The 26,997-nt window shown below is 40.5% G+C and overlaps 2 protein-coding genes and 1 long non-coding RNA gene across 3 annotated transcripts in view; 1 reads left to right on the top strand and 2 right to left on the bottom strand.

Annotated features, from left to right (window-relative positions):
* Window positions 1–26,990, top strand: part of slc25a21 (solute carrier family 25 member 21) — a 104,259-nt gene extending 77,269 nt beyond the window's left edge. The window contains exons 5-11 of the mRNA XM_085142821.1: window positions 2,905–2,971; window positions 3,770–3,829; window positions 6,653–6,760; window positions 6,872–7,036; window positions 8,623–8,804; window positions 10,312–10,364; window positions 10,762–26,990. Coding sequence (XP_084998947.1) covers window positions 2,905–2,971; window positions 3,770–3,829; window positions 6,653–6,760; window positions 6,872–7,036; window positions 8,623–8,804; window positions 10,312–10,364; window positions 10,762–10,823 — 697 coding nt within the window. The 3' untranslated portion in view covers window positions 10,824–26,990. The remainder of the gene's footprint in view (window positions 1–2,904; window positions 2,972–3,769; window positions 3,830–6,652; window positions 6,761–6,871; window positions 7,037–8,622; window positions 8,805–10,311; window positions 10,365–10,761) is intronic.
* The window catches only part of LOC146496096 (uncharacterized), a 236,414-nt gene that overhangs the window by 9,668 nt on the left and 199,749 nt on the right, over window positions 1–26,997 (bottom strand). The window lies entirely within an intron of this gene.
* pax9 (paired box 9) lies at window positions 15,146–23,371 on the bottom strand. The gene is made up of 4 exons (XM_085142820.1): window positions 23,208–23,371; window positions 22,009–22,623; window positions 19,858–19,997; window positions 15,146–16,182 (listed from the first exon to the last, which is right to left on the bottom strand). The coding sequence occupies exons 1-4, from the start codon at window positions 23,209–23,211 to the stop codon at window positions 15,928–15,930; spliced, it is 1,014 nt and encodes a 337-aa protein (XP_084998946.1). The 5' UTR covers window positions 23,212–23,371; the 3' UTR covers window positions 15,146–15,927.

A 26,997-nucleotide genomic window follows, 5' to 3' on the forward strand; every position in this document is an offset into this window, starting at 1 on the left:
TTCCAGCAGCAAAAATATTTACACTTGTACCCAATCAACCAAGATCATCTCTGTTGACTTTTAGAGAATGTTGCCACAACAGAGCTGGTGCTGCTGTTCACAGGATACAGTCGGCTACGCCAGGTTGTCCTCTTTGACTTGTATTCAATATCAGTTTGCTCTCTCTGATAGTTTATCTTTCCCTTCGCCACAACAAATATTTAATGACCATCTGTACATTTACAGAATATTATTATCTATTATTTTTGTCTTTTTAGATAAAGAAATTACTTTTGGTAATAAGGCTACTCATAGTCTTAAATTTTTTATTTGTCAGTAAACTCCTTGGAAAGGCCTAAAAGATTAGTTTTTGACTCCTTAGTCCCATTAATTGCTGTCAGGGTGGCGTGTTTGTTTAGATGACAAATGGGGGGGGGGGGGGGGGGAGGCTAGATGATTTCCTGAAACAACTGAGAAGTGTTTATAATTAAATCAAAATACAGAGTAAATGGTGTCTTTTCTCTGAACCTTTTTTTTTTTTAGCTGTGCATCAACCCACATTTGGAGCCTCTACTTCTGCAGTCTCTATCTGCAGGTCGAGAAAGAGAAATTCTTATTTTGTAGCATAGCAAAGACTTTGTAATATCAGCCTTGAGTTTAGAAGTAAATCTTCAGAACACCATCAGGTTTCTGGCAACTATTCCTTCAAAATGACTTGCATTCCACATTGTAATGAAGGGCATGTCATAATGTGCATCTCTGATTCACTGATGTGTGTTTTCACTTTTCGAGGTTAGAGCTGGCACAGATAACTAGCCACGGAATATTTATTTTGGGGTTTTTTTGTTTTGTTTTTTTAAAGAAAAGAAAACAGCTGAATGAAACTTTTTTTTATTAAGGCCATCTTGCAGTTTCACAATAACCACTGATGTCATTTGAAAGTGTTCTTTCAAGAAGTAAGGTAGCAACAAAAAAAATTGAACAGAGGAAGCTTTGAAACGTTGTGATCGAAGAGCATATTTTGCATTTTCCATGAATGGAATTTGTATCATGGAAAATATCTCAATGGTAAATAAACAAGGAAGTGGGAAATCTAAAAAGCTTGTGATGGGTGGTGACCACAAAAGAATGTAGTTTTTCCATAGCAACACGTTTGTTATGTGTTTACACATCGTTGCCCTGAGCTTTGCACGGCAATTAAACAAAATATTTATTTAAATATTTATTGCAATTACACATACATAACCCCATCTTCAGATTGATTGAATTATTATGGATAAAAATGTCCTGACCTGTCCTGTCTTTTATACTGATAGTATATGAGTAATGGCCTCTGCTGCTTCCCTTCTTTGAAGATTTAAACCTGTTTTACCTGTTTTAATTCAAGACAGTCCCCTTAAAACAACATTTAGGAATGATAATAGTGGAGGAGAGGTAGCTGTTGCCAGGAACAGTTTGCTATCAACACAAAAGCTAATGACTCAAAGTATCCGATGCTTCAGATTTTCTGCGTTTTAGACCTGGAGCCTGTGGCACACGTGGTAAAGTTTGACAAAAACAACATATTACAACTAGTAAGAAAAAGTTAAAATATGTCAGTCTGGCCCCATTAGTGTAAACTAGACCAGTTCAAACAAATGTCCTAAATGTTCTAAACTGTTTTGACTAAACTGAAGGCTGTGGGAAATGCATGTGTGTGCACTTCTGAATGTATACGAAACATGCAGTGTGCAAAACAAAGCCTACTACTGTCCTCTTGCATGTGTACATCAAAAACCAGTCAGACATTCGTGTGAATCTATATATGTGCTCTTTTGTTACTTTTCCATCAGCCGTTAAAATACCTCATCTGGTTACAAAGGGGCATTTACCTATGAGAGGCTAACTCAGCTTATATCCAAGAATCTGAGTGAATCTGAACACAGCATGGAAAGGTTAAGAAGAGATTTGTACATAATTCAAAAAAAGCACCCAATAAGTGTGTTAATGACTAATTTAACAATCTGTTCATTTAGTTTGTGAAGGCATTACATAAAATTCACTTTTCCAAAATATAGCCTGTGTTCCATGTAGGCACACATCTCAATATGAATAACTCACTGTATCATTTTATTATTTTTCCTGGCTCTGACTGTGCCTTAAATCATGGCTGGACGTATGATTGAGCACAGGCAAACTACCAAATTGACTAAAATTATACAGCTACTGCTTCTGAAATATCCAGCATATCAAATACTGAAAAAACACCCTTAAATCATTTCCTCAGCATATTCATGTAGAACATGTTTACCAGGGTTTGTGGTTTGAAAGTATATCTGAAAATGTGCTGTGCTGAGTAAGGAGGAAGAGAAATGCCACGCCAATCCCTTTGTGATTTTTAAACCTTTATATAAACCTTAAACAGGAATTCTGCACATTGTATGAATTCCTTAACTCAAATTTGACTAGCAAGTCACTGCGACATCACGCAAAGCCAAGTCTTTATCAAGCATGCATAGCCCTGAATAGTGGGTTAAAGCTTCTTGATGCAAGGCGACAGTGCTGTCCACTGCACCACGCTGCCTTTTGACGTTCATTGGCTTCCATTTATTTCCATACAATATGAAAATCAGTGAGCAGCCATTTGAAACTTGTCTTGGAACATGGCAAAACGCATAACTAAAACTTCCTAAATCCTATGCAATCTGTACTTTGTATCCTAAGTTAGAGTTGCTGTGGTGTTGAGCTGTATTGCATTACAACGATGAATAATAAGTTGATGTAAAGTTATCAGTGTATTAGAGGATAGTTCAGCAGCAGTTTGGTTGATCTGATGTACGTGTAGTGTTGATACACTACACGTACAATGTAAAAGTAAACTAACATTTTACAAAAATTTAAGTCGAATTCAGTGCCAGAGAAACATTTTATTTCCTCTTTCTACAGAGTATTTGGATTCTACAAGGGAATCCTACCTCCTATTCTGGCAGAGACACCAAAGAGAGCAGTCAAGGTGAGACAAAGGACATGGCCGTTTGTTCACTGACGGCCGCAGTGATGCAACGCTCAGGATCTGGTTTCTTTGCAAACTGCTTCACTCACATATGAAAACACTTAAACCACAATCGTTCTAACATGGTACACACGTGTTGATTAAACACATGACGCCCTCTGCCATGTCTGCCTCCTCAGCCACTCCTGTTCGTTCTGTTGGTCTTCCAAATATTGACTTACAGGCATTTGAAAGAAAGCCATCTCTTGAGAGCCATCTTTGGATATTTGTAATGAGGTTTAGCATTTGGAGCTAACGTGTAATGGGGTGACAGGGATTAGGGTGAGCGGGGGGGTGGGTGGCGCAGAGGGCCCTGATGCTTGGCATAGAACACCTCTGTAATGAGATGCTGGAAACAAGGATGTGTGAACTTTAAAAGTAAGCACTCACACTGAGAAGATGGGGTAATCACTCACATTGAGAACAAAGCTAGGTGGTGAGAAATGTCTGGAGCCAGAAAACAAATTAAAGCTGCGATTAACACGGTCTTGCTGGCATTTTGCCCTTGGTCAAATAAACAGATCCGTGGATCTGTCTCCTTTTGAGACTTTTGTCTTTCCACAAAGATCAAGGTCTGAAATTCAAAGCGTACCGTCATTTCATGTTCGTTTACTAAATACATGCAATCTTCATGTAGCTTCCCCTTTCCTTTTGTGTGTTTTTAAGGTAGCTTTCTTTATGTACACCATATGTGGGTGTGTATGTGTGCACAGATGTCACTTTCTGACAGCGCTTTTATCCTGATCTTTCCCACTGCAGTTTTTCACCTTTGAGCAGTACAAGAAGTTGCTGAATTTGACCCCTTTGTCTCCCGGTGTGGTGAGTCTTCCATCCAGGGACACCTGAATACACTCTCACTTGAAAAAATAAATACACACGCACACCGGATTTGGAATAATGTTTTAGAGTATAAAAACAGCTCACCTGCCAAAGGCTTTTAAAACAAAAACAAATGCCAAGAATAATTTTGCCAGGCAAATGAATTAATAAAAATGTAAATGTCCTTGTTAACATTTCGTTTTCAGTGCTGTTTCATGTAAAACTTTTAGTAATGCAGGAATAGGTTTAGAAGGGAAATTCTTACTCATTTTGTGTTTTTTATCTTGGTCACACATTGGACAAGATAAACATGAAATGATTTCCAGAGCTTAAATTAATACTGTTGGCACAGTGCGAGCAATTCAGCACACATTTAGTCATTTATGTAGCTGTCAATGTCATTTTCAGAACTTCTGAAACAAACACTGAATGTTCCACTTTCACCTCAGTTTAGCATTTAAATGTATGAAGCAGCATTTATATGTAGTTGGCACTCAGTTTGGGACATCAGCTTGTCATCAGCTGTGATCAGTGTGGCACTAATGACTCCATGTCTCTGGCTGAACCTTTGCTTTTATGAGCTTCATTCCCAGCAACAGAGCAGCCACAAAAACTACAAGCGTTTGTTCGGTGCTGCTACGTATGTGTTAATCCAGTATAACTGGCAGCTTATTAGAAGGCTTTTTTTTTTAATTACACAAGTAATAATTGCTTTGTTTTCATTTAATTGACTCACTGTGTGAGAATCTATTCAGTTTTTTTTAAAAATTTGAAGATAGGAAGGAGCTAAATGTTGCATAACAGCAACAGTTACCATAAGACTACGGTGCAGACTTAACATTGGGTAGGTGCTGCGTTTTGCCCATGCTGTATGTTGTGTTAATATAAAAGACAACCCAAATCTGTAACCTGGAGTCACAACAGCAATCATAGTGCTTGCACTCGGTATAATCCTGGAATCTGCAGTCTGGTTTGTCCATTGACAATTTGATTAATGCTTATTCAAACAAAATGAGTGTGCCCCTTCACTGCTGACAAAGACGAAAAATCACTTTGCAATTCTACAATGAATGTAAAGCAAGTAGAAAAGCTATGGCGGTAACAATACTGCCTGTCTGCTGTGACATTCAGTCATTTTTAAATAAGCTCAGCCATATGGGAAGTCAGACCTTACAATTTTAAACAGCAAAAGGAGTCCAGCAAAGTTTGTGACATGCTAGTAATCTAAAAGTTGAATTCATACCCGACCTCAACTGCACATCCAACAGCAACTAATCCCAATTCAGGAAAAAAGGCGTTTAAAAATCAGTGTATTAAAATTTCAAGTTCCCATTTAGTTAACTTTAATCACGTTATTTTATCGCAGCGTGGCTACACTGGGACAACCCACTGGGATTATATCGTTTATATCGTAGCACCTTTTTCTCTTCATCCCCAAGTTAAGCAGGTGGGATTCTTTATAGCCTGGACATAAACACAGATTGCCTCTTAATGTCAAGATGAACCCACAAAACTTCATAGTCACCACTTCTTTCAAACCCCGATGTTTGGAAGTAGAGCCAAAATAGTCTAATATTTAACACAGTACTTTAAAACCAACTTGACCAACTTGCTTGGCGGTTGTTAATTCTGGAGACTGGTTACACCACAGGCCATGAGGTAAGAAGATGTTTCATCCTTCTTGAGTAATTGGTTTTCTGTTATATTGAGTCAGAGTTTTAAGCTAGAAAGATTTGTATTGGTGGGGTGTGGTCACCGCACACCACCTATTCAGGTGGCAGCCAAGTGTCAGCCATGATGGATGGCTTACCTGTAGCTCAGTGTCAAAGCCGTCCCAGCGTGGAGAATATCCTCAGCTTGTTTTTACAGCCATTTCTGGAGTAATGTTTACCTGTCCCATTCATCATGCCCTCTTCCCACTCTTCTTACGCCTCCTTCTGACTATCTTCTTTCCACCCCTTCCTCTTCCTCAAGTACCTCTAACCCCATTTCCCCCAGAGGCCCTCGCATATCAAGTACTGTAATCACATCAGATCATTAGTGCAAGTGAATTACAGATTGGTTGTGAATGGTGCTCTCTCTTCCCCCCTATTCAGCATGGCACAGCTGAATGCCTTCACTCTGATTAATGAGGACACACACAGTAATAATACAAATAAGGAATTAAAACGTGGCTGGCTGGCTGTGTAAACATTGCGAGGCATGTCTGAGAGGATGGGTCCCGGGGCTCTGACAGCAGGATAAAGAGGCAGGAAGAGTAATGAGCTATAGACACGTTCTTGACATGTTCCCATTACGCCTCGCTCTGAGCACGCATGCACGCACACATGTACACACACACATGTACACACACACTTAGATGCAGAAATAGACAGACCAATGTAAGTACATGCAGTGTTGCAACAGCCAGTTGTATAAAATCGGTGCTACATTAGTGCATGTTGATTGTGATGAGATGAATGAAAGCAGAAAATAATTTTTTGGCTTCTTCAGTGCAAGTTTGTTACCTTGCTCACATTCCTACTTTCTACTCACCTTCCTCTCATTCCCATCTGTCATCTGGCATTTTGTCTGATGATAAACACAGGCGTCTTAAAGCATTTGTCAAGAAGTAACAATGATGGCTGTGACGAATACATATTTTAGACAAGACAAAAAGACTCAGAGAACGGGTTTCTGGAAATGAAATAACAACGGCAGCTCTTGTAACCCGGGCACGTTGTCAGTCTTCATTGTCTTCATCAGTTTATCTAGTTTGCTCTGTCTCTACCCAAATATTATCTCCACATTCTGAGTCCTAAATCACGTCCAACTCCCCTTTAGGCGCTGTCTGCAGCAGGGCTTGGTTCTGGCTTGACTGAGGCTTTAGTGATCAATCCATTCGAGGTGGTGAAAGTCAGTCTCCAGGCCAACAGGGATTCCTTCAAAGAGGTTGACTGAAATAAAATATTGTCATAATGTGTAAAATATTGGTAATCTACACATCTTTCCATAGAAATCTGCTCACGTGTGTTTCTTTCGAATTCAATCTTTCCAATACAGCAACCCTCCTCTTTTGCCCAAGCAAGCCGGATAATTAAGTCAGACGGCTTTGGACTGAGGGGCCTTAATAAAGGATTAACATCAACACTGGGGCGCCATGGAGTTTTCAACATGATCTACTTTGGCTTCTACTTCAATGTCAAGGACGCTATTCCTACCAACCCGGTAATATGCCAATCATAATCTATGATCACACACTTACTTGTTTTGGGGGTTTTTTCCAAACCACTTTAACCTTGCTTTGACATTGGTAACCATGACTACACCTAGTTTTTTTTGCTATCCATAGGCTATGTGATATGCATGTGTGCCAACAACCTTGCCACAGGGAAATACCAAATGTATTTAACAGTATTATTAGTTAGCCTGACTGGCATGGAGGGAAGGAAGCAAAAATCAGAGAGGACTTGTAAGATCAGCCCCACTAATACCTCTTCTGTTTGCTCTTCATAACATCCTCAAAGTTTCAGATTACACATCCGGCAGTTCCTGATGGCCCAAACAAAAGTTAATTTTGTTTAATGGAAACGTTACCATACGCCAGTTCCACATGTGCAAACTGGAGCATTAGATTAACTCCAATGAACTAATTGGAAGCAGACAACTGTACTATTTTCAAGAGGAGGTTACAGTGGGAGGCCAGGCTCTGCTATTTTTCCAATGACGCATGATGTACCAAGTGGTCATCTTCTGTGAATGATAATTATGTGGCTGGATGACTCAAATAGCTCCCTTCTTAGATTGTGGCAGTTGCTTTTTGGGAATTATCCGTCTCGATGCACATTGATGGAGCGATCCTGTTTGTTAGATGCTAACAGTGGCCATTGTCGAGACAGCAAAAGCAGAAATATTGTGGATGTTGTGCAATTTACAGGCTGAGCTGATAGTGGTGTTTCTTCAAAGGCCTTGTGTCAGCAACATGAGCAATGAGCTTGCAACTCAAACTTGTCTGCAGTCGAATTCAGACTGTCGAGTCCAGGTTTCTCTCATGTGGCCTTTTGACTAACAGAGGAGGCAGATAGCACACTGCCATCATTCACAAGTGAATGTGTGAGGAGATGTTTGCTTAAGGCTGTTAGGAAGTGGGTTGATGGGTGTACTTAGGCCACAGTTACGTTGCCCCCTTCTCCACATCCCACTTGAAAAAAATAGAAAAAGTGGGATTAGCTGTTGATTTACCACGGCTCTCAGGGTGTCCAGCCGCTTGAGAAAGGCCTGGACCAGAGAGGCTGCTGTCATTTGTAAAAATATCCTGGCCAATTAGCTGTCAGAGCTCTCTGAGTCTGGGCTTCTTTGGTACAGTAATACCCCTGTGCCGAGTCACAGCCCAATTACCCAAATTGTCCCCATATGCCTCCCCAGTCTGCCTGCATGAACCCTGTTTATAAATCCTCTGTCTTGGCTCCCCGGTGAACATGTGCTTCTGCTCAGCCAATCAGAATGCTGCACTGCAGTCAGGAAGCACTAATCTGCCCCCCGCTACCATAAAATGATCAGGGCTTTCATGCAAGCTTTGCAATCATATGCACAAGTCCCCTCATGCTCTCCCCCACATTCGCTCATAGACGTAGACACATAATGTCTCAGCGCTGACTTTGTCAACTCCCTGTCACTACTTTCTTTTTTATTTCCAAAAGCTCTATTTGCTGTTTATGTTTTATGGGACCAAATTTAACCCTGTGGTTCACACTTTAAAAATATAAGTGTCACCCTTAAAAAGGCATACCTAATTTTATCTCCTCCTTTTTCAGGACCCTACCCTAGAGTTCCTGCGCAAGTTTACCATCGGCCTGTTGTCTGGGACCATCTCCTCCTGTGTGAATATTCCCTTCGATGTAGCCAAGAGCCGGATCCAGGGCCCCCAGCCAGTGCCAGGAGAGATCAAGTACCGCACCTGCTTCCAGACCATGGCACTGGTGTACCGCGAAGAGGGGTATGGACAAATGTGGGGAGGAGAAAAACAGGGGATGTTTGGGACAAAAGCTGGAATGCTGATTCATTCAAGAATTAATGAGCCACTTTGTCTGTTTTGTTAGCAGTCGATAGTTGGTTATCTGCCAAACTGGCTGTCAGAGAAGACGAATGTACCAGCTGGAGCTACAAGTTAGCAGGGTTTGATTGTGTGGAGTAACTTTCCTACACTAAATACAGCAAAAAAGCACGAATAGCTTCATGCAAAACTGTGATCCAATGAATGGAAACTAAATAATGATGTTAGATTCTGGGCTGTATTCCCCATGAGTACGATCATACATTTCTGCAGTCTGTCAGTTGTTTAGTAAATGTTAACATATTTTCATGCCTCAAAGAATGACAGCTCTAAATGGAAGCTTCAAGGAAAGATGTATGTTATGCTAGCAATTGCCTCAGGCTTTCCACTTTCCCCCATGCTGCTCCGCTAGACAAGGGCCAGCGATATGTTTGTAGTTAGTGGATGTTGTTAGTATAGAGGTTGTTGCAAGAATGGCACTGAAATGTTGTCGTTACAGGGGTGCATGGATGGTGCCCCATGCGCCACATCTAGTCCCCTTCTCTAACACAACACAGTCCCAGCTAATTAGTGGTCCCTATGGGAGACGTCGTTAAGCAGACCCTAACGAGCCGCACGGCGCTCCACGGGTCAATCTAATCAGACAGAGGGCCAGGGAGGAAGTGGGTCGAGCCTTATTAACGCCATCAGTGGCGGGGGCAGGGAGCGGGACAGGGAGCACGAGGCGGAGGCGGACAGCCACTGATCACCTTGAATGCATTAAGGAGCAGGTACTCGGTAGCGCTGGCCGCTGGACCCTATATACCTGATGGAATGACAGACAGGCAGCGCAGCAGACAGACTGACTGACAGACAGACAGGCTCTCACATGTATACTCATTCATGCATTCACAAGCAAGAGCACAGGCACATGTATACAACCAGCATATGGAAGGACTCAGATCAGTCAAACACTTCCAAAAATAAATAGATTTATTATGTAAAAATGACTCTCTTCAGAACTTGCTTATTATAATAGCGAATTGTAAGTATTGATGCATTGCATGCATTACATCTAATAAAGCTGGGGCTTGATTCATGTATTGCTAGGCAGCTTCTGAATTTCTTTTTTAGATCAAATAATAATAGATTATAATACACAAGAGTTCACTTACATTGGCTTTCTTTGAGATCTGCAAAGCATCTAAAATGATATTTAATAAATGGAGTGATGTCAGAGGTTTACAATTTGCCTCTGAGTTGTGCTGGATTTGACATATGAAGTAGGACACATGAGAAGTACTTATGTGCAGTCTAAAATTTACACACCACCACTCCATTTGCACTAATTTACATTTCAACTCCATCGCAGCACAGCCATTACGCAAACTGAAACGATTTACATATTCTGGATTCTAGCTAAAATCTTTGCACATTAACACCTTACAGCTTTTCTTTCCTTTCTTTGCAGGTATTTGGCATTATACAAGGGATTGGTTCCCAAGATAATGAGGCTTGGACCAGGTAAGAAAAAAAAATTCCTCGTGTTAATATTGAAATCATTGTCATCCTCACAGCTTTCCTGTTGCAGCAGATAAGACTGCTGAAGAGAGCGATTAAGCAAGAAAAAGCCTTCCCTTAAGCATATTAGCATTTCAACTTTGCATGCAGTGCTTCCAGTGAAATAAGGCTGTAGCAAACACTATTTCCTTCTCAGCAGATTCCAAGGAACAGTATTTACATAATATTCCACAATAATAAGCTTTAAATGGAAATACAGTGAGCTAGAGATACCGTCCACCTCCTTTGTAAACAAGTGCTACAAGCTTTTCACATGTTCCTGCTCTCAGAAACTCCCTGGGGAAGTAAAGCCTCTGAAAATCAAATTCACAACGGGTACTTCTCTTATGTTTTCTCACAGGTGGAGCAGTAATGCTGTTGGTCTATGAATATGTGTCTGAGTGGCTGCAGAGAAACTGGTAACAAAACAGGGAACCCCACAATGGTGCCTTATGAACTGTGCCTTATTGCAAGTATTGTTACTTGAGTCATATCAGAATAAATTAGATTTTTTTTCTTAAATACAAAAAACTCAAAATACCAAATCAGCATTATATTATGTTTTAAAAAGCAGATTTCATTTCCCACATTCAAAATGCTACAACACATTTTGAGTCTGAAGGAACTGTTCTAATACCTGAAAATAGTTTTCATTGAGTTTAAAATCATTGACAAATCAGTGTTCCTAATGAAGTCATGCATTAACATAGTGTTTTTACATTTCATTGGTTGTAGTTCTCATGTTTTTCTTCTTTTTTGTGCTCATCTCACTGGTTTGGTGCAACAATCACAGATTAAATAGACAAAGACAAAGTAGACTGAGCTGAACACTTCAGAATATGAACATTTTTATGATTATCCTGATTTCTGTCTATTTACAACTATACTTCAACATATATCCTCAATTAAGACGAGTTTGTACAACGATCAATCTCCAGTCTCCTATTTTATCACATCATAATATATATATATATATATATATATATATATTCATCTTTTTATGGTATATGTATTCATAAATGCAAATACAAGATGCAATCAGGAAGTTCAGACACAGTGCGCATAAAACAGTAGAAATCATATTTAAATTTAAATTCAGCAGCCTTCAAGAACACCTCATTGTGCAGCAAAGCACTGCTCCCAGTGCTACTGCAACTTTTGGAGGATTCCTTGGAAGTCTGCTTTTTGATTACACCTATCTTCATCCATATACTACTGAGCCTTAGCAGAAATAGTGTTTTAATGTCTAACAAGAACACTGATGTTATGAAAGCTTATTGCAAAAGTTATTAATGCATATGTTTTTGCCAGTTTGTTCTTAATACACGGATCAAACTTGGCACCAGAAGCCAATGGCATCGCAAAGGCACACGGAGAGTCTCTTTTGATGTCGTTCCATAATTATACTGGATGCTGGGGGCAAACCGTCCTGCCTGAGACAATCAGTCACAAAACTGTCAACATCTTTGGGAGCTTCCTGTTTTTCACGTTATTTAAAAAAAAAACAACAACAACAATTTAACATGTAGTTCAGTTTTTTCAATAATCATTTTCTGGCTTTGTCAAGATAGGTGCTATCACTATCAAATCTGAGTTTTATATGTTTTCAAGGTTTTATTGATAAAATGTTGTGTGGATTTTCCTTTTTAAGTCCTTCCTGAAAAAAACCCCTCAAAACAAAAACAACAACTGGACAGTTCTTGTATGTACTGGCAACAAATAAAAAGAAAAAATGAACCCACATTTTCGTCACTGTATAATTGTGTGTTGCGTGTCCTGTAACAGTAGATTCGTGTTGTTGTTTTTGTCTTAACTGGGACCGTTTCATCTTGGCATCAATATAAGAATATCCCCTTTCTACAGTTTGCCACTTCATCACTCTCCTTTTTGTCATCCGAGCGCTTCGTAGCCAACTTAGTGTCAGTCTTTCTCTCTCTGGCGGGTAGTCAGCGCTCGAACATTTAGTGCAAGCTAAAATAACAAGCCCCAAGAAATTCAAATGGGGCTGCAGGGATCGAGGGGGTTACCACACACATTCTCTTTCTCTCTCTCTCAGTCTGTTTCTTATACAAATATTCAAAAACACATATATACACACACCTGTTGCACAGCCTTAGGCATAGTGGCTTCTCTAGGAGACTCATCTTAACTTCATCTGGTAGCTGGTATAGTGAGCCACGTTGGCATTTGACAGTCATCATTAATGTGGGAGTCACTCTCTGCCAAAATGGAATGGCTCCTAGTTTTTGCCTAGGGGCCCGCGGTGAGAGACTAACAACTGTGGCTTGCAGACTGATGGAATTGTAAGCGCTTAACCTGTCCTTTATGTAATGGAGTTCTGAATCTGTATCTGTATTTTAAAAGCTTGTGCAACTTTACCATGAATTCCCTGCACACTGCAATAATCATAAATCTTATAAGTCTCCCTCACGTCATTTTCTTTGCGCCCTTTTTATGGATTTTCCCACCCTCATCTGTAACATCTCAATTCAGTGGCTCTGCTTTGACAGGGCTGCAACCTGGGCATGGCTCTACCTGCCTTTCTCAGTGCAAATGTGGTTAATGATTAGTATATTAAAATGTCTGCAATTTACACTGTAGGTAAAAAGCAGTCAGCCATGCATATACACACACACAAAGACACGGCACCAGACGTGATTTTTAAAAACACGGCACTTATTTTTTTCCATTTTGCTCACCTGTCTCCTGACTGTTGTTGTTTTAAGACATTAAGAAAACATTCTGGCTGTTGTCAGCTGCTTTTAAAAGTGTTCATTGAGCAGAAGCACGCATGAAGTCCTGTATTCAGCCGGTATTACTTTCTCTGCTCAGTGTTACTCTGTAAATGGCTGTCTTGCTTCTAATTGCATGCGGAGAAGTAAAGATAACCATATGACACTGAAGTCAGACTCAACTTAATTAATTGTAAACACGTGTCTGCCCTTATTATTTTTTTTAAGTACGCCTTTTAGACCTCTCTTTCCATAAAGCTGACCAACATTAAACTACAAGAGCAGGGATTGTTAGACTTTCGAGAAGCTTCCTCCTGTCTAGAAAACACACTGTTCCTGTTTTTTGAATACTGTTGTCAATTAAGACAACCACATTTTAATTTTGTTCTGTGAGTCAGACTAGACTAACAAGGCTGTGTGCAGTTCATGTAGCTTAGTTGAAAGGAAAAGTTGTTTGGCCTTGTTGTGTGTCGGCTGAGGTAAAGAACAGAGCGTGTAACGACTCTTTCATGCCACTCAGAGACTTAACTATCATTTGCCGTTCATGATGGATGGTGGATGGTAAAAGGGTGGCCGTGATGGCTGGCTGGTACAGCGAGTGAACATCACGTCTCTGTGATGTGGTTCACATACGGTCAAAGAAACACTACGATCCCTGAGCAACGGTCCGTGACCACTGGATGCGGGGAAGACTGCTTTCCAAGTCAAATCAGCTCCTGCATGGGGAGGACTGTTGACACTGTCACGTGCAGAGGCTGTTTATGCTGTATCGCGGGAGGGAAAGAAAAACTGAGCCGCGCACCTACTGAACCATCGGCAGCAGGTAATGCTATGCGAAAGAGCTGGGTAAGCACCTATATCAAGTTATCAATCTACAACTTCAACTAAAGCCCAGTTTGTGTAAATCTGTGGTTTCCACTGCAGGGCTTGACAGGGCTTGCCAGACTCACTCGTAATTTATTACACTACACTCTTCCCCCCCTCTACACTTTCAGAAAGTATTTTTGCATCATTTTGCAAACATGTCATTTGTCAGATGGCCTGTGTGCTTTTCCTTTGTAATGAACACGTTGAGTTGGCCCTGACAGCCCTATTTGGCCCTTTATGTGGCTGCTGGAGGTTCGTGTTTGGGTCACATGTCTGATGACCTTGGAAACCGCAGGCCAATGAGCCTATTTGTGGCTCTCTGAATGTTCATGGACTGCACCTGACCCCAGGAGTCTAGGACTCTTGGGCACACAGATCTCAAATTTGTTTGAAAAGCTGATATTTTATTTACTATTTTTCCCACAAAACCATATGAAAAAAATTCTGTGACTTAAAATGGTTGAAAATTATAATGCATGGCATTAGGCTGTTATTATTATTTTTTAAAGACAGCAGGGCTTTACTGGAATTAATATTCTATGTTTCAAAGTATAAATATACACTGAATTTTGACTTTTTTTTTCAGTTTGGTTGCAGTGGGAAATGTCCAAATTTCTCTTATGTTTTGCACATTTTATTCATTTGTGTTTTATTTTTATTTATAATTTTTATGGGAATAATCTGTGAAAATAGTGTGAACCCAAATTACTCAAATTGTGTTTTTGTCACTCTAATGTACAGGTATAATTTTTTATGATTACAGAAAGGACCGCATTAAATGTAATGAGGTGAGAAGACATGTACCCATTTTTAATGGCCAAAGGACTTTCAAAGAATTGCTTCAAGTGGTCGCAAACACTCGTGCTCCCAAAGCATTTCTGATGAAGTTTCCTAGTGAGCCATGACGCATGGTAATAGAAAATACAGGCCTTGTCAGCGTGCACATGTCTTTTTTTTTTTTCTTTTATGGAAAGCAGTTTCCTGCTCATGTAAAACAGGCCAGTAGGCCACAATGCCCTGAGTCTAGAGTAGCTGGAAGAAAAAGAGATTAAATATTTTTAGCTGTGATGGTGCACTTGTTTTCTGTTCTTCGAATAATAAGTGTTGAGGAATCCCCAAACAGCCAGAAAACTCCACGAAGACCAATAAAAGCCAAACAATTTAATAAGATACATTCAATTTCATTGTGCAACATTTGACAATTAATTATGTTAATGCTCTAGACTCCAATGTGCCCAATGCCAATTCTGTCTAAATGTGCGTGGAGATGTCCATGCTTTCTGTAAGACTAATTGCACTTCATTCAACGTACCTTTAATCTAATAAATAAACTTCCCTTTGAAGCTCTTGCATAGGCTACACTTTTAGAGAAGTGGAAAACAACGCTCCATAACACAGTTACTTTTATCAAATCATAAACAAAAAGCATACAAACATAAAAAACAATAGCAATTATTATTATTATTAAGCACCCTGAAACACTAATGTAAAGTTTTTTTTCCCTTTTCTTTGATTCTGTATTCATGAAGTTATACATTACCCCATTTTGCCCAGAGACATTTGCAGATGTGCAGTAAAGAATCTGAGGGGAATTATGTTGATGGATGGTGTAGCAGTCATATGTCAGTCTTTGGAACACCTGTCCTGCAAGTACTTTTAGACAACACATTTGCTGTAAAAACTGACAGGCTTTTTATTCGTTGTGTGTCTTTGGTCTGACTGCGCTTAGCTCGGAGGGGCATCATATACCCAGTGGCGCAAATATGAGTCCTGGGGCCGAGTCCTTCATAGAAAGCTGGCAGTGTGAGTGGAAAACAGTTGCCACCACGGACAGATTTGGAGTTGAATGTCCTCTCCGTCTCTCACCCAACCCACTCCCCTTCACACCCTCCCACCCCCCTTTCTCCCATCAGTCTGTGGAGTTGACTTCACAGCGCCGAGGCGGCAACTGGGTGGATGGCGTCACGGTTGGCTGACATCCTCTTGAAGGCCAGCGGGGTGGCGATGTCACAGCTGTGGGGAGATAGAGCATTGCCACTGGCTGGCTGCCACGTGGGTCCGGTCACATAGGCCGACGTGGTGGCGCTGTACCCCATGTAGGGTGACACTTGGGTGGGAGGGTGGTAGGGAGGGATGCTGGGTGCTGTGACATAGCTGTTCACTGTGGGCAAGCCATTCGGCGTCTGGGATTCAAAGAAGAAAGGGGGAAATAAGATTAAGATAAGAGCCTCTTAATTATAGGTTTAAAAAGTCACTAATAACTCATTTCATCATTAGTCATTTTCCTTTTCTAAAAAATGATCAAAAAGAAATTGTTTGCCACAGACATTTTCCTAAATAGGGACTGTAATAAGTTCAAAAAATATCTGCCCATCCCAGGGAAACACACAAAAGCAGCTGCTGTAATTAGAAAAGGAAAGAAAAACTGGGGCAAGCTGTAGAAGAAAGTGAAAGTGATGTTGGTTGAATTATAAACAGCAGAGAGCTTAATTCTAACTTTACAGCTACCACATGAAAATAAATATTTTCCCAGTTTCGGGAAGCATACGTGCACTATATGGAGTTTGTTTTCTACTCAAAAGTGGACATTGCACCAGTGTTGTTGATAAACTGCACCATATGATGGGAGACAGGCTGGTTGGGGGCGGCACTTAACGGATGTCATGACAGACTGAGAGTGAAAAGGCACGCACAGGGGAAATATCATGGTTCGAACCAGGAATGGGCTTTGCTTCTCTGGCACAGTGACAGGACTTAACTTGAGGAATTCACCAAAGCATTTCAGCAGGGAGGCAGAATTTCTGTTCCTGGGTGGTCCCGGACTACTGAGAATTATTTCTATACAACTGGGATCTTTTCTGTTCCTCTGACTTATTTTCATAGACTTGCTTGACTGACAAAGTCACTGGCAACTATCTTAAAAGAGATATGAAAAATTATCTTCCTAACTGGCATTTGCGGTGATTATAAAAACACAAGTACAGAGAAAAAACTGTGTGTGTGTGTGTGTGTGTGTGTGTGTGTGTGTGTGTGTGTGTGTGTGTGTGTGTGTGTGTGTGTGTGTGTGTGTGTGTGTATGCGCGCGCCAGGGCCTGGGCCTGCAGGTGTCTGTGGGTCTGTACTGGGTGGCTGTGGGTGTCTGGGGCAGTTGTTTGTGGGTGTCTGACCATGTGTGTATGAGTATGCGGGTGTTTTGTATCATAACTTCACTCAAATATACTGAAATGTATTTCATTAAGTCCTGTACAGACAGCCCATTATATTATTGTTGTTTTTTTACAATTTAAATCAACAAATGTAATTAAACAGTTTCCCCAAAATTAACACATTTCCACTCTTGAAAAACATCATATATTACACACAGCCTAGTGTTTGCACATGGTATACTTATACATACAGACACACATTCGGCTCATGGCAATATCTATCTATCTATAGGTATAGATATAACATAGATATAGATATATAGTATATAGAGAGAAAGAAAAGAAAAGAAACTCCCTTTCAGTTTTATACAACTGACTACTACAAGAACACAACTAACTGCAGCCACATAGTTGAATCAACACCTGTCTGACACAAAGTCAACAAAATCAAACAAGTATACAAAGGGCGAATTTATGGGACTGATCTTGTATCTGATTGTATAATTTATTAGGCGGACCTGTTCTTTCGTCCTCCGCCCTCCGTATATCTAAAACGTTTTTAAACTTGAATTACATTACTTTTACTTACTTTAACATTACTATTAAAAAGTTTCAAAATTCATATTAATAATAATAACATTAAAGTGTTTCATTGTTATGAATAATACTTAAAAATAAATAAAACACTTGGTGTATTTGGTCGACTATGCGACAAAATATACTAACTTTAGCGAATTTACTGCTGCTCTAATCCCTGTATTTATTTTTTAAATAAATAATTTAAACTAAACTTCAGGACATTTACGAGTTTGTTTGGGGGGGGGGGGGGTTTGTTACATTTCTAGAGAGTACAAATTTTAAATATTTTTTAGATATATATATAATATGTAGGCTATGTTTTGTTGAACATTTCACCTCTTTCAAGCATTTTTAAAACACTTTTGCATTAACTCCGAGCCGCGGTTCGTGATTTAACCTTAATCTGTGTTAATGATGCTCGCTATCTTGCAGAGAAGCACACACGGGTCTCATGGGTGCATCTGCCCGCTTTTCCTTCAGAGCAGAGGCCAAAGGTTTCTAGCCGCGGTCTTGGTCCATATGGAAAAATAGGTGTTAGGAAATTTGTCAGAAATGTAAAGCCGTCAAAGGTTTTCATTGGCCAGCTTTGGTTAGTTTTCTTAGCTGAAAGTCAACCTTTAGAAAAATTAAAAAAGAAAACCAAAAACGAAAAGTTCCCTGCTGCTGCAAGAAAGATCGTGCTTTGAAACTGGTGGTAAAAAGTGACTTGTAGTTTGATAGATACAAAGTTGTTTAGCCATCTTGTTTGAACACGATCCTGGCAAGACCGTGCACTTTCCCTGCGTCTCAGCCTGTCTGACAAACACAAATTTAACAAAGTCTAAAGTCACATTAGATCTTAGCAGGCTGCAGAGTCTGCATGTATAAAATCGGAGTGATGGGGCACATTTTAATCCTCCGTGTTTTGGTGGAACAGTTCTTGCTTCGCCATTCTTTGTTTTTCATGCAATAAACTGTGTAATTTATGGAGTTGTTATTTTCTGCATTTAATGGCTCACTTTTGTTTTTGTATAGCTGCTTGGCTAACCGCTCAGACAGTTAGTGTGCGTCCACTTTGAGCGCTCCTAATCTTCCAGCATCGGTTCAATCTTTTTTTTCCCTTCATAATGAGAATGAAAAGTCCCCCATGATAAAGTAGCAAAATAAATGATGAGCATGGAAACGTTTTCTGTCAGTGACCAGAATCACAAGCCCTTTCAAAATAAAAGAAGAAAAGGAAAGCATGCGCGCACACAAGTGTGATTTGGGAGGGAAATGAAATTAAAGGCCTGCGATGAGTGGTGTGTAGACCTGCGTTAGTTTTAGATAGAAGAGCGGAGATAACGCTGAATAAAAATCTAACCAATCACTTTCAGACTTGCAGCTTATTGAGTTTGGCCATATACATTTTATTAAAGCTACATAACATTAGGAAATAAAACGAAAAACACCTTAAGTTGCATGAAAGTCAGTAACGATTCGTGTATTAATTTTTGACTATTGTATGTTTGAGTCGGCGTTTTTAGCGTGGACTTAACCGCTCCAGCAAAATAACGAATGCACCGGACGCTTAGAGCTGCAGGACTGCCATTAAGGACACAACAATATCCCAAAGCCTACTTTAAAACTCACAGACAAATGACGGGATGATGGTTGTCGTTGACTAGGCTACAGCATTAAAACCAGCCAATTCAAATACTGTATAATTTACCAGGAAAACGAAAACAGGCGGCAACTGGCTCTTATTCAGGGGTCCAGTCATTGTCTCGAGTGTGAAGCACGCTACACTTAATTTTCAAAATCCTAAAAGTTAATAATAACTAGGCTATTTAAACCCCCTTTGATGTGCTTATTGTTAAATAATCTGCTCTGTAATCATCCATAAAAGCACTGACCAAGCAGCAGGGCCTAAACGAACTGCCCCTTGTAAAGCCAGAATAAAAAAAGAGAAGAGAGAGTGAAATAAAAATGCACCCCAGCCAGCAGAAGGAGCGCATTAATGCTGTGAAATGGGAAGTTTCCATGCTAACTGTTAAAATAGAAGAATACTCAAGTCTGCAAGTAGATTAATAGCCTGCACTCTTTTCGCTCTTTCTGTACTCCTGATTAAAAAACAAACAAAAAAATTAAAAATTGAGATTTCCACTTTTTTACCTGTGTGTATTTTGCCTCAGGTTCTAAATGCGCCTTATCCACGCCATTGACTAGTGGAGAGCTTGCTGGTGCGAAATTAGTCCTGTTAATAGCGCTCCATTCTTCTAGTTTGGTGCTGGGAAAGGATGGACTGTCACTAACTGGGAGGGGGGCAAAAGAGAAAGAGAGAAGAGAGGGAGGTCAGGAGGAGATTTTCCTAAGGTTAGGGGGAAAAAAGACCGGCACAGGCCGCTGCTGTGATTCATGCATCCGTTAACCGCAGGTTAGCCAGGTTGCACAAGACAATAAACCCTGTGACATTCTGAACTGATTATTTGTCAATTTAGGCATGAATAGCACGTAGGTTGAAGGTCTTTCCTGTGCGTAATGCTTCTTTAAATGTTTCCTTGAGCCATTAAACAATTATCTTTGTATTATCTATTATCCGATGTACTGTATTTCAGCCGAGTTTCAAGTGTATGAAACATAGACTCTGTATTATTTTTTTCAAAATTTTCCAGATGTCTGAAATTGAGATAATCTCTTCTGAAAATAAAAGTTTGGGAAAAGTCTTTTTTGCCTGATAATTGCCTTTTGTCGTAAATTTATATTTTTCTTTAGGGTTGTGAATGAGAACCTAACACAAAGGTGAAATTATCTGTCATATTTTTAATTATGTATTTATTTATTTTATTCGCCGTAAAGAAATGTGCTCAGAATCAATGGGACTAAATGTAGTTGTTTTGTTTTTTTAAATCCATTTTCTTTTTTAAGTTATGGCTAAAGCGACTCCCTCTCTCTGGGTCAAGGATATTAGAGAAGAAAACGAATTGTCTCGCTGTCGGAGACAAATTGAATTGATTTTCATCGTCTTCTTCTTGTGCATGATGGGCACACTACATAGATTCCCCGTTGTTTACTGTGAGAGAAGCCATCACAACAATATCGACAAAGAGCTTTAAACAAACTGTGTGCTGTACATGTTAAGATTATAACACTCTGCGACTTTATCAACCCTCGGGAGTTTTGAATGTGTTGTCCGTGTGCGTAAAAATAAAAACTCCCCTAGACAAAGTCTAGGATACATTTTTACATTTTTAGCCGTGCACGTGTTTTATTTTAGTTTATTTCCTATCATTTCCATTAATTCCAAACCCATTTAAAAATTATGTTGCAAATCTCTCACTTCACTAAATGTACTAAAAACTTCAACTCAGCGTTCAAAAACCTGCCACAAGCATCTGCTAATAATTTAGAAATGCATAAATTGTTTATAAAGGCAGCCCCTCAAAACACTGTTCTCCCCCCACCCCCCCACCCCGTGAGCTTTCGTGGATATCTGCTTTACATTTATGTTATTTAGATTGCTCGAGTGAAGCTTTGCATGGCGGTGGACGTGGAAGAGGCCGGGGCGTGTTTCTGCATGGCAGCCCTGAATCCTGACAGCAACAGGATTGCGGCAACGGACTGACAACACTTCCCTTCCTGCCACTGGAAAACAAGCTCTTAGAAGAAGCCCTCTCACACCACCGAGCCGACCATTAGCACTGATTTATGCTGGATCCTGTTTCACTGTTTCCAAAACAATTGCGGTTTTGTTGAGTACAAGGCAAAGTTATCTGGGCCTACCTGCATGTGGACAAAACACAACCCACGCAGCAGAAAACGCATTCTAATGCGAGATACTTATTTGAGGCCTGAATCGGGCAAACCGCTGAATGCACAGTTCTGCACAAAACGACTCGCTCCAAGTCATGGCAAACATTCAGCACACCTCATTTTGATACACTTCGTCTCACCGCCTTTCCCTCCGTTGTCCCTCTAATATTCCACATCCGCCTCTTAATTATTCTTGCAAGCTGGACCATCTGTTTCTGAACTAACCTGCCTCCCTTTAAAATCAATATCAGCAGGCAGGTCAAATGGCATTTAAGCTTTCTCTCTCCAAAAAGGCCTGTGGGTTTATAACGTTCCAATAGTTACTTTTGGAGGCCTATAAAAACAATTACACTAACTCAAAGGGAGAAAAAAAAACACAAGTGCCGGTTTTATTCCAAATACACACACACATACACACACACATTCGCACTCTTGCGCGCAAAACCCCTTCAAAAGTTGGTTATATGTGGTGCAATAAACAAATGTAACCGCCCTCCATGCAGCCATGCTTACTTTGTTGCTCTGTAATAGACCGTATCCCCAGAATATCAGTTACAGAGTGCGAGGAAGGCCATATCCTGTGCATGGCCATGTGTCCGGGAAGGGTGGGCATGCCAGGGGGAGTGGGCACTTTGGACGTCGGGTATGAGTATAAGTGGTTGTAGGGTAACGTTGGTTGTGGCGGTGGATGAGGCGCCTGCTTGCCCGACTCATACTGGCTCTGCTGGGACAGATTCCCAATCTTGTTTCGGAGGATCCGACTGATGGAGCTGACGGAGGGAAGGTTGAACTTGTCGCAAACCCCGTCAGCGAGTAGCCTGTCCCGGATCTCCCAGGCAAAAATCCCCGGGTCTCTCTGCTTGTATGTCCGTATGTGTTTGACAACGGTGGGTGTGGTGACCCGCGGCTTGCTGCCTCCGATTGCCCCCGGGAGGATGGAGCCGGTCTCGTTGTAGCGAGCCAGGATCTTGCTGACACAGCCGTGGGACACGCGCAACTGCCTGCTGATGTCACAGGGTCGAATCCCGAGTTGGGCCAGCTCGACTATCCTGAGCCGGATGGCGTTGGGGAGCGGCCTGCCGTTTACGAAAACACCACCGAGTTGGTTCACTTCACCGAAGGCAGGCTCTGGTGTCAAAAACAAACACACAGAAGGGCACAACAGTGAGACAGCGATTAGGTAACCAACCCAAGGCCCTCCACACTGCTAACGACCCCTTATTTATAATCCCGGAATATTTAAATAATATATGCTTATATTACAGATATGAATTTCAGCAGATATGCTCATAGTTTATTTGTGTCTCAGTCAACATATTTCAAGTATTGTTATTTATATACGACGGGGGAAAAATCCACCTTCTCACATTTGCACTTGATTTTAAACTTGAATTTTTGTTTTTTCAGCAAAGTTTTCACTCCCACTAAAAAACTGAAGTTATGGATCAACTGTGTTAAGTGATCGCTGATAGCTGTCGTTCATGCAGGGTAGATTTCACACCGATGTCCGGTGGGAAGTGCCAAAATTCGTGCGTAACTTCCACATAATTACTCATCGTCCTGTTTTATATCCTCTGGATTAAAGACTAAACTAATCCGTCAAAACACCACAGACAATATCTCGCTAAATTCCCCCCACCTTGCTTTAAGAAGTTGCACCGATCGCTGCATCCCTGTCAAGAAACCAAAAAGCGATACAACACCGAACTCACCCATCGTGTTAAAGCCGCAAATGAAGAATACGGTGTCCGCTTTGTGCCTCCTGCGTGGGTCCTGCTCCGCGTCCAGCGTGTCCACTTTTTAAAATCGCGTCCAAGAAAATCTTCTTGCGCGATAAGGAACAAGAGAGACAAAATTCTCGATCTGTTTCCTGACGGCGCTGGAGACAGGCTTACATTTCAATCTGTTGAAATCAGGAGGCTGGGCTTCCGAGGGTTCTCCCCCCGCTGATTGGATCGGACCCTCCCATTTGCCTTCGAGTTTGCACAGACCTAAATTATCATTGGCCCAGAAGTTTGTCATGACAACTTCAGAGTGTCACACACACACCCACACACCCGGGTCACTCTCGTCCTGCTATCCAAAAAACGGGGACATGCCACCATGAATGGCTTTGTTTTTGAGGCAGGTTGAGTGCAATCCAGTATCCGTACGGGATCGCATCTTCACTCTTTCAACAATGATGTGAAGATACCAAAAAAGATGACAAACAGGTTCCTATTTGTGAGCATCACAAGGAAACACCAACTGAAATATTATGTGAATTTATTTATAGGGGGAAACCCCACAAATGTGTGCATTTTCGACCCCAGCAGTAACCAGTTTTATTTTATGCAGCTGTTTTTATAATAGTCATTTGCCTTTCAAAATAAAATAAAAGTTCAGCTCCAAAGACCCGACTTTGTGTGGCTTTATGCTCCGCCACACTAACTTTCATCTCAAGCTTTTAAATGGCATCATTAAGGAAATGGCAGGAAATGAATGATTGCTTTTCTGTAATGTAATTGGCTGGTTGATGTTTGTAAATTCTATCTCATTGCACTTGAAGGTTATCATAACTTTTTTTTCTTATTTGTCACCCAAGTATTTCTTTTCTTCTTCTTCTTTTATTCTCTTTCAGGCGTCGAGCATAGACTGACAGCAGACCAAACGCGCCAGCGATTTGGTGAAAATGAGGCGAATAAGTTTAATCTTTAGAAATTAATCTTTGTCATGCAGTTTGAAAATACATGGCACAGTTAAAAACCATGGCCAGGTTTCAATTTTGTGCCCATTTGACATTAGGTATTATTTCTTTTTTTTAGTCGGACACGTGTCAAAAGAAAAATACAATTCAAATCATTGTTTTTTTAAAACAATGATTTATTTTCACGTTTCTATTATAAGCTGCACGTCTCTTTAGGCTTAGCCTGCGCAAAGCAGGCCAATTTTTTAGCCAATTATGCCCAGCGAGCGTTAATGGAATGCAGGTTGTTAAGGTTCTTATGTGATAACATAATTACCTTTTATTTCTTAACCTGTACGCGATTGCCTTTCAAGCTCAACGTTTGCAGCTCGGTGTCTTATAGAGGGAATATTCCTTACTTTCACATGTTCAGCAGGCAAGCACTTTCTGCACAGAAACCCCAGTTGCAAGCAATAAGAAAGATTTGTTGCTCCCCGACACGAGAAACAAACACACGCCATAATTTTGCGCCTTCGCTCACTCCCCGTTTTGACACATGCTTTGGATTTTCCGTGTCATATTTTAAGAAGGCCACGGTGCATGACTGACCTTCATCTCTGTACAATCTAAAGAGATCAGTGTGCAAGTAAACATCAAACAGCACCCCTGCGCTGCAGTGCAATTAGGAATATTGTTGAAAACCTCTGCTAACATTAAACACCGAAGCGGCTTTGAGGGGCCAGAATGTACACAAAGTCTTTCTCGGTATTTGTTTCAGCACGCACAGCTCTGCAGGCTGGATGCTGGATGCCTATATTATGATTAGCTTTCCCACCTTTGCTAGGATCGCGTCAAACTCAGAAACTGAACAAATTATAGTGCCTCAACGGCAATGCAAGTCGGTTAGACGTGTCTTTAAAAACGCGTAAATTACTTTTTTTCCCCCACGCTGGAGTTGTGTTTGCCTTCATGAACGGTTATTTGTCATAAGAAGACCAGTTGGGGTTGTCTTAATGGACTCTTTCTTCTATTTTATTTTTATTTTTATTTTTTTTGTTTGTTTTTGTAAATGTATTTATCGCTGCATCACCTCTTGTGCACCCACCTGCCCACCCTCCTCCGTTCCCAGGCCGCTGATGCAACAAGGATAATGTTTACGGCGGGGAAACGTGCCCAACTTGTTTGCCTTGGGGTGCCTCTGGTAACTGAAATAACACAAGGTCAGGAGCAAGGGATCAAAGGTCTTCCCAAACTGCTTCATCTTCTGCATTTTTAGGCCGGACGGGCATGCACCTTCCTACCGTTTCTGTGACATAATACATGTCTAAGGTGAGGCTATCTGAAACTGGGTGACGTTTTAAAACAATAATAATAATAATGCTAGCGAAATACATGTTTTATCTGATTAATGGCACCGCAACTATTAACATTTAAACGGTAGTTGTAAAGAATAGACAGTACATTTTTACGCAGTTGTTCAAAAATCCCCATAAATTAATTAAAAATAATGTGATTATTACAGTCAGTGAAACTGTTGCAAATTATCATGACTGTTATTTTTATTATAATTATTGTAATTTGTACTTTTATTAACGGTAAAACGCAACTAGTACTAATAATAATAGTGTGTTTTTAAAGAATGCTGCTAGAGTGGATTAAACACATACAAATAAATTTTAAAAATTGTGTCGTCACTATCAGACTAAATGTGTAAATAATAGCGGTTTAGCCTGTATGGAGTATGTTGGCATCAGTGAGCCTCCACGCACGATTTGCACACTCTACATGGCTGTCACACGCCTGTACTGTTCACGAGCCCAGAATGGTCCGTGTCGAATTGAATTGTTCATACCTCAAGTGAAGGCAACGCATCACTTGTCAGACAAATTGCGTAATGATGGAGTCAGAGCTTCGTCCTGTGCTCTGCAGGAGAGAGCATAACCCAAATGATTTTTCCCCCGTCTAATAAGGTTTCTGTGAAATCAGAGATGGATTGGTAACAGGCTTATCCTCTTGTCTATTCTGAAAAACTGTAGGCTTGTTATTGGGTTTTTAAAGTTACAGTCTACACTTTTATTTTAAGACTTTAAAAAAAAAAAAAAAAAAGTATATATATAGGCTACAGTATTAATGCTTCGTTAAAAACTCGAACATGCTCTATTTGAAATAGTCCAGCTCCTGCAGGATGTACTGAGTCATGTTATTTGGTGCTATATGCTGCCAAGCAGACGACTGCATACCCCAGCGTTTCATGGCCCACACAAACAGCGTGCGTCCGTTGGTGTTGCGCACGCACAATGCCTGCGCAAGTGCAGCTCTTCCATAGCGCGTCAAAATCCATAATTTAATGCTTGAGGAGCATTTTCTAAATAACATCACATTGTCACATGCTTGAATTTCTAACACTTCCTCTGCTTGTTTGCACTGATGTGCCTTTGAGCCCCTTCAGGTTTTTCTTATTAAAGCTGTTTCTCTCTCTCCGTTTTTTAAACCAAGATGCTTTAATAACGTGGTCTGTTTGAGAACAAGACACTGGACGGTTTATTAATATTTTTATGAGCTCAAAAAGAAGACGACTTTAGGAATTGTAATTATTTGTTTCACTTGTTTATAGTTCCCTTCTTCTATTTGCCTTCAGTGGAATCGCAAGCTCCAACAGCTGTGTTTGGGAGCCACACATACTGCATGGTTGCACGTTTAATTCCTTATATTGCAGTTCACGTCAAAGTGCATGGCGTGGTTGTGATCGTTTTCATGAATATCGAAGCTACATATTGGCAAAAATACCTAGTTTCGATTTACTTCTGCTTTTCTTCTTTTCCAAAAGAAACTGTCAG

This window comes from Neolamprologus multifasciatus, chromosome 19, assembly GCF_963576455.1.
Source record: "Neolamprologus multifasciatus chromosome 19, fNeoMul1.2, whole genome shotgun sequence".
NCBI classification, from domain to species: Eukaryota; Metazoa; Chordata; class Actinopteri; order Cichliformes; family Cichlidae; genus Neolamprologus; species Neolamprologus multifasciatus.

Coding starts and splice junctions, on each gene's coding strand:
- pax9 (XM_085142820.1), bottom strand. Junction 19,998..22,008: donor GTCTATTACAGAGCAACAAA/GTAAGCATGGCT, acceptor CCCCCCTCCCAG/TTAGTGACAGTCCATCCTTT. Junction 16,183..19,857: donor CTGAGGCAAAATACACACAG/GTAAAAAAGTGG, acceptor TTTGAATCCCAG/ACGCCGAATGGCTTGCCCAC.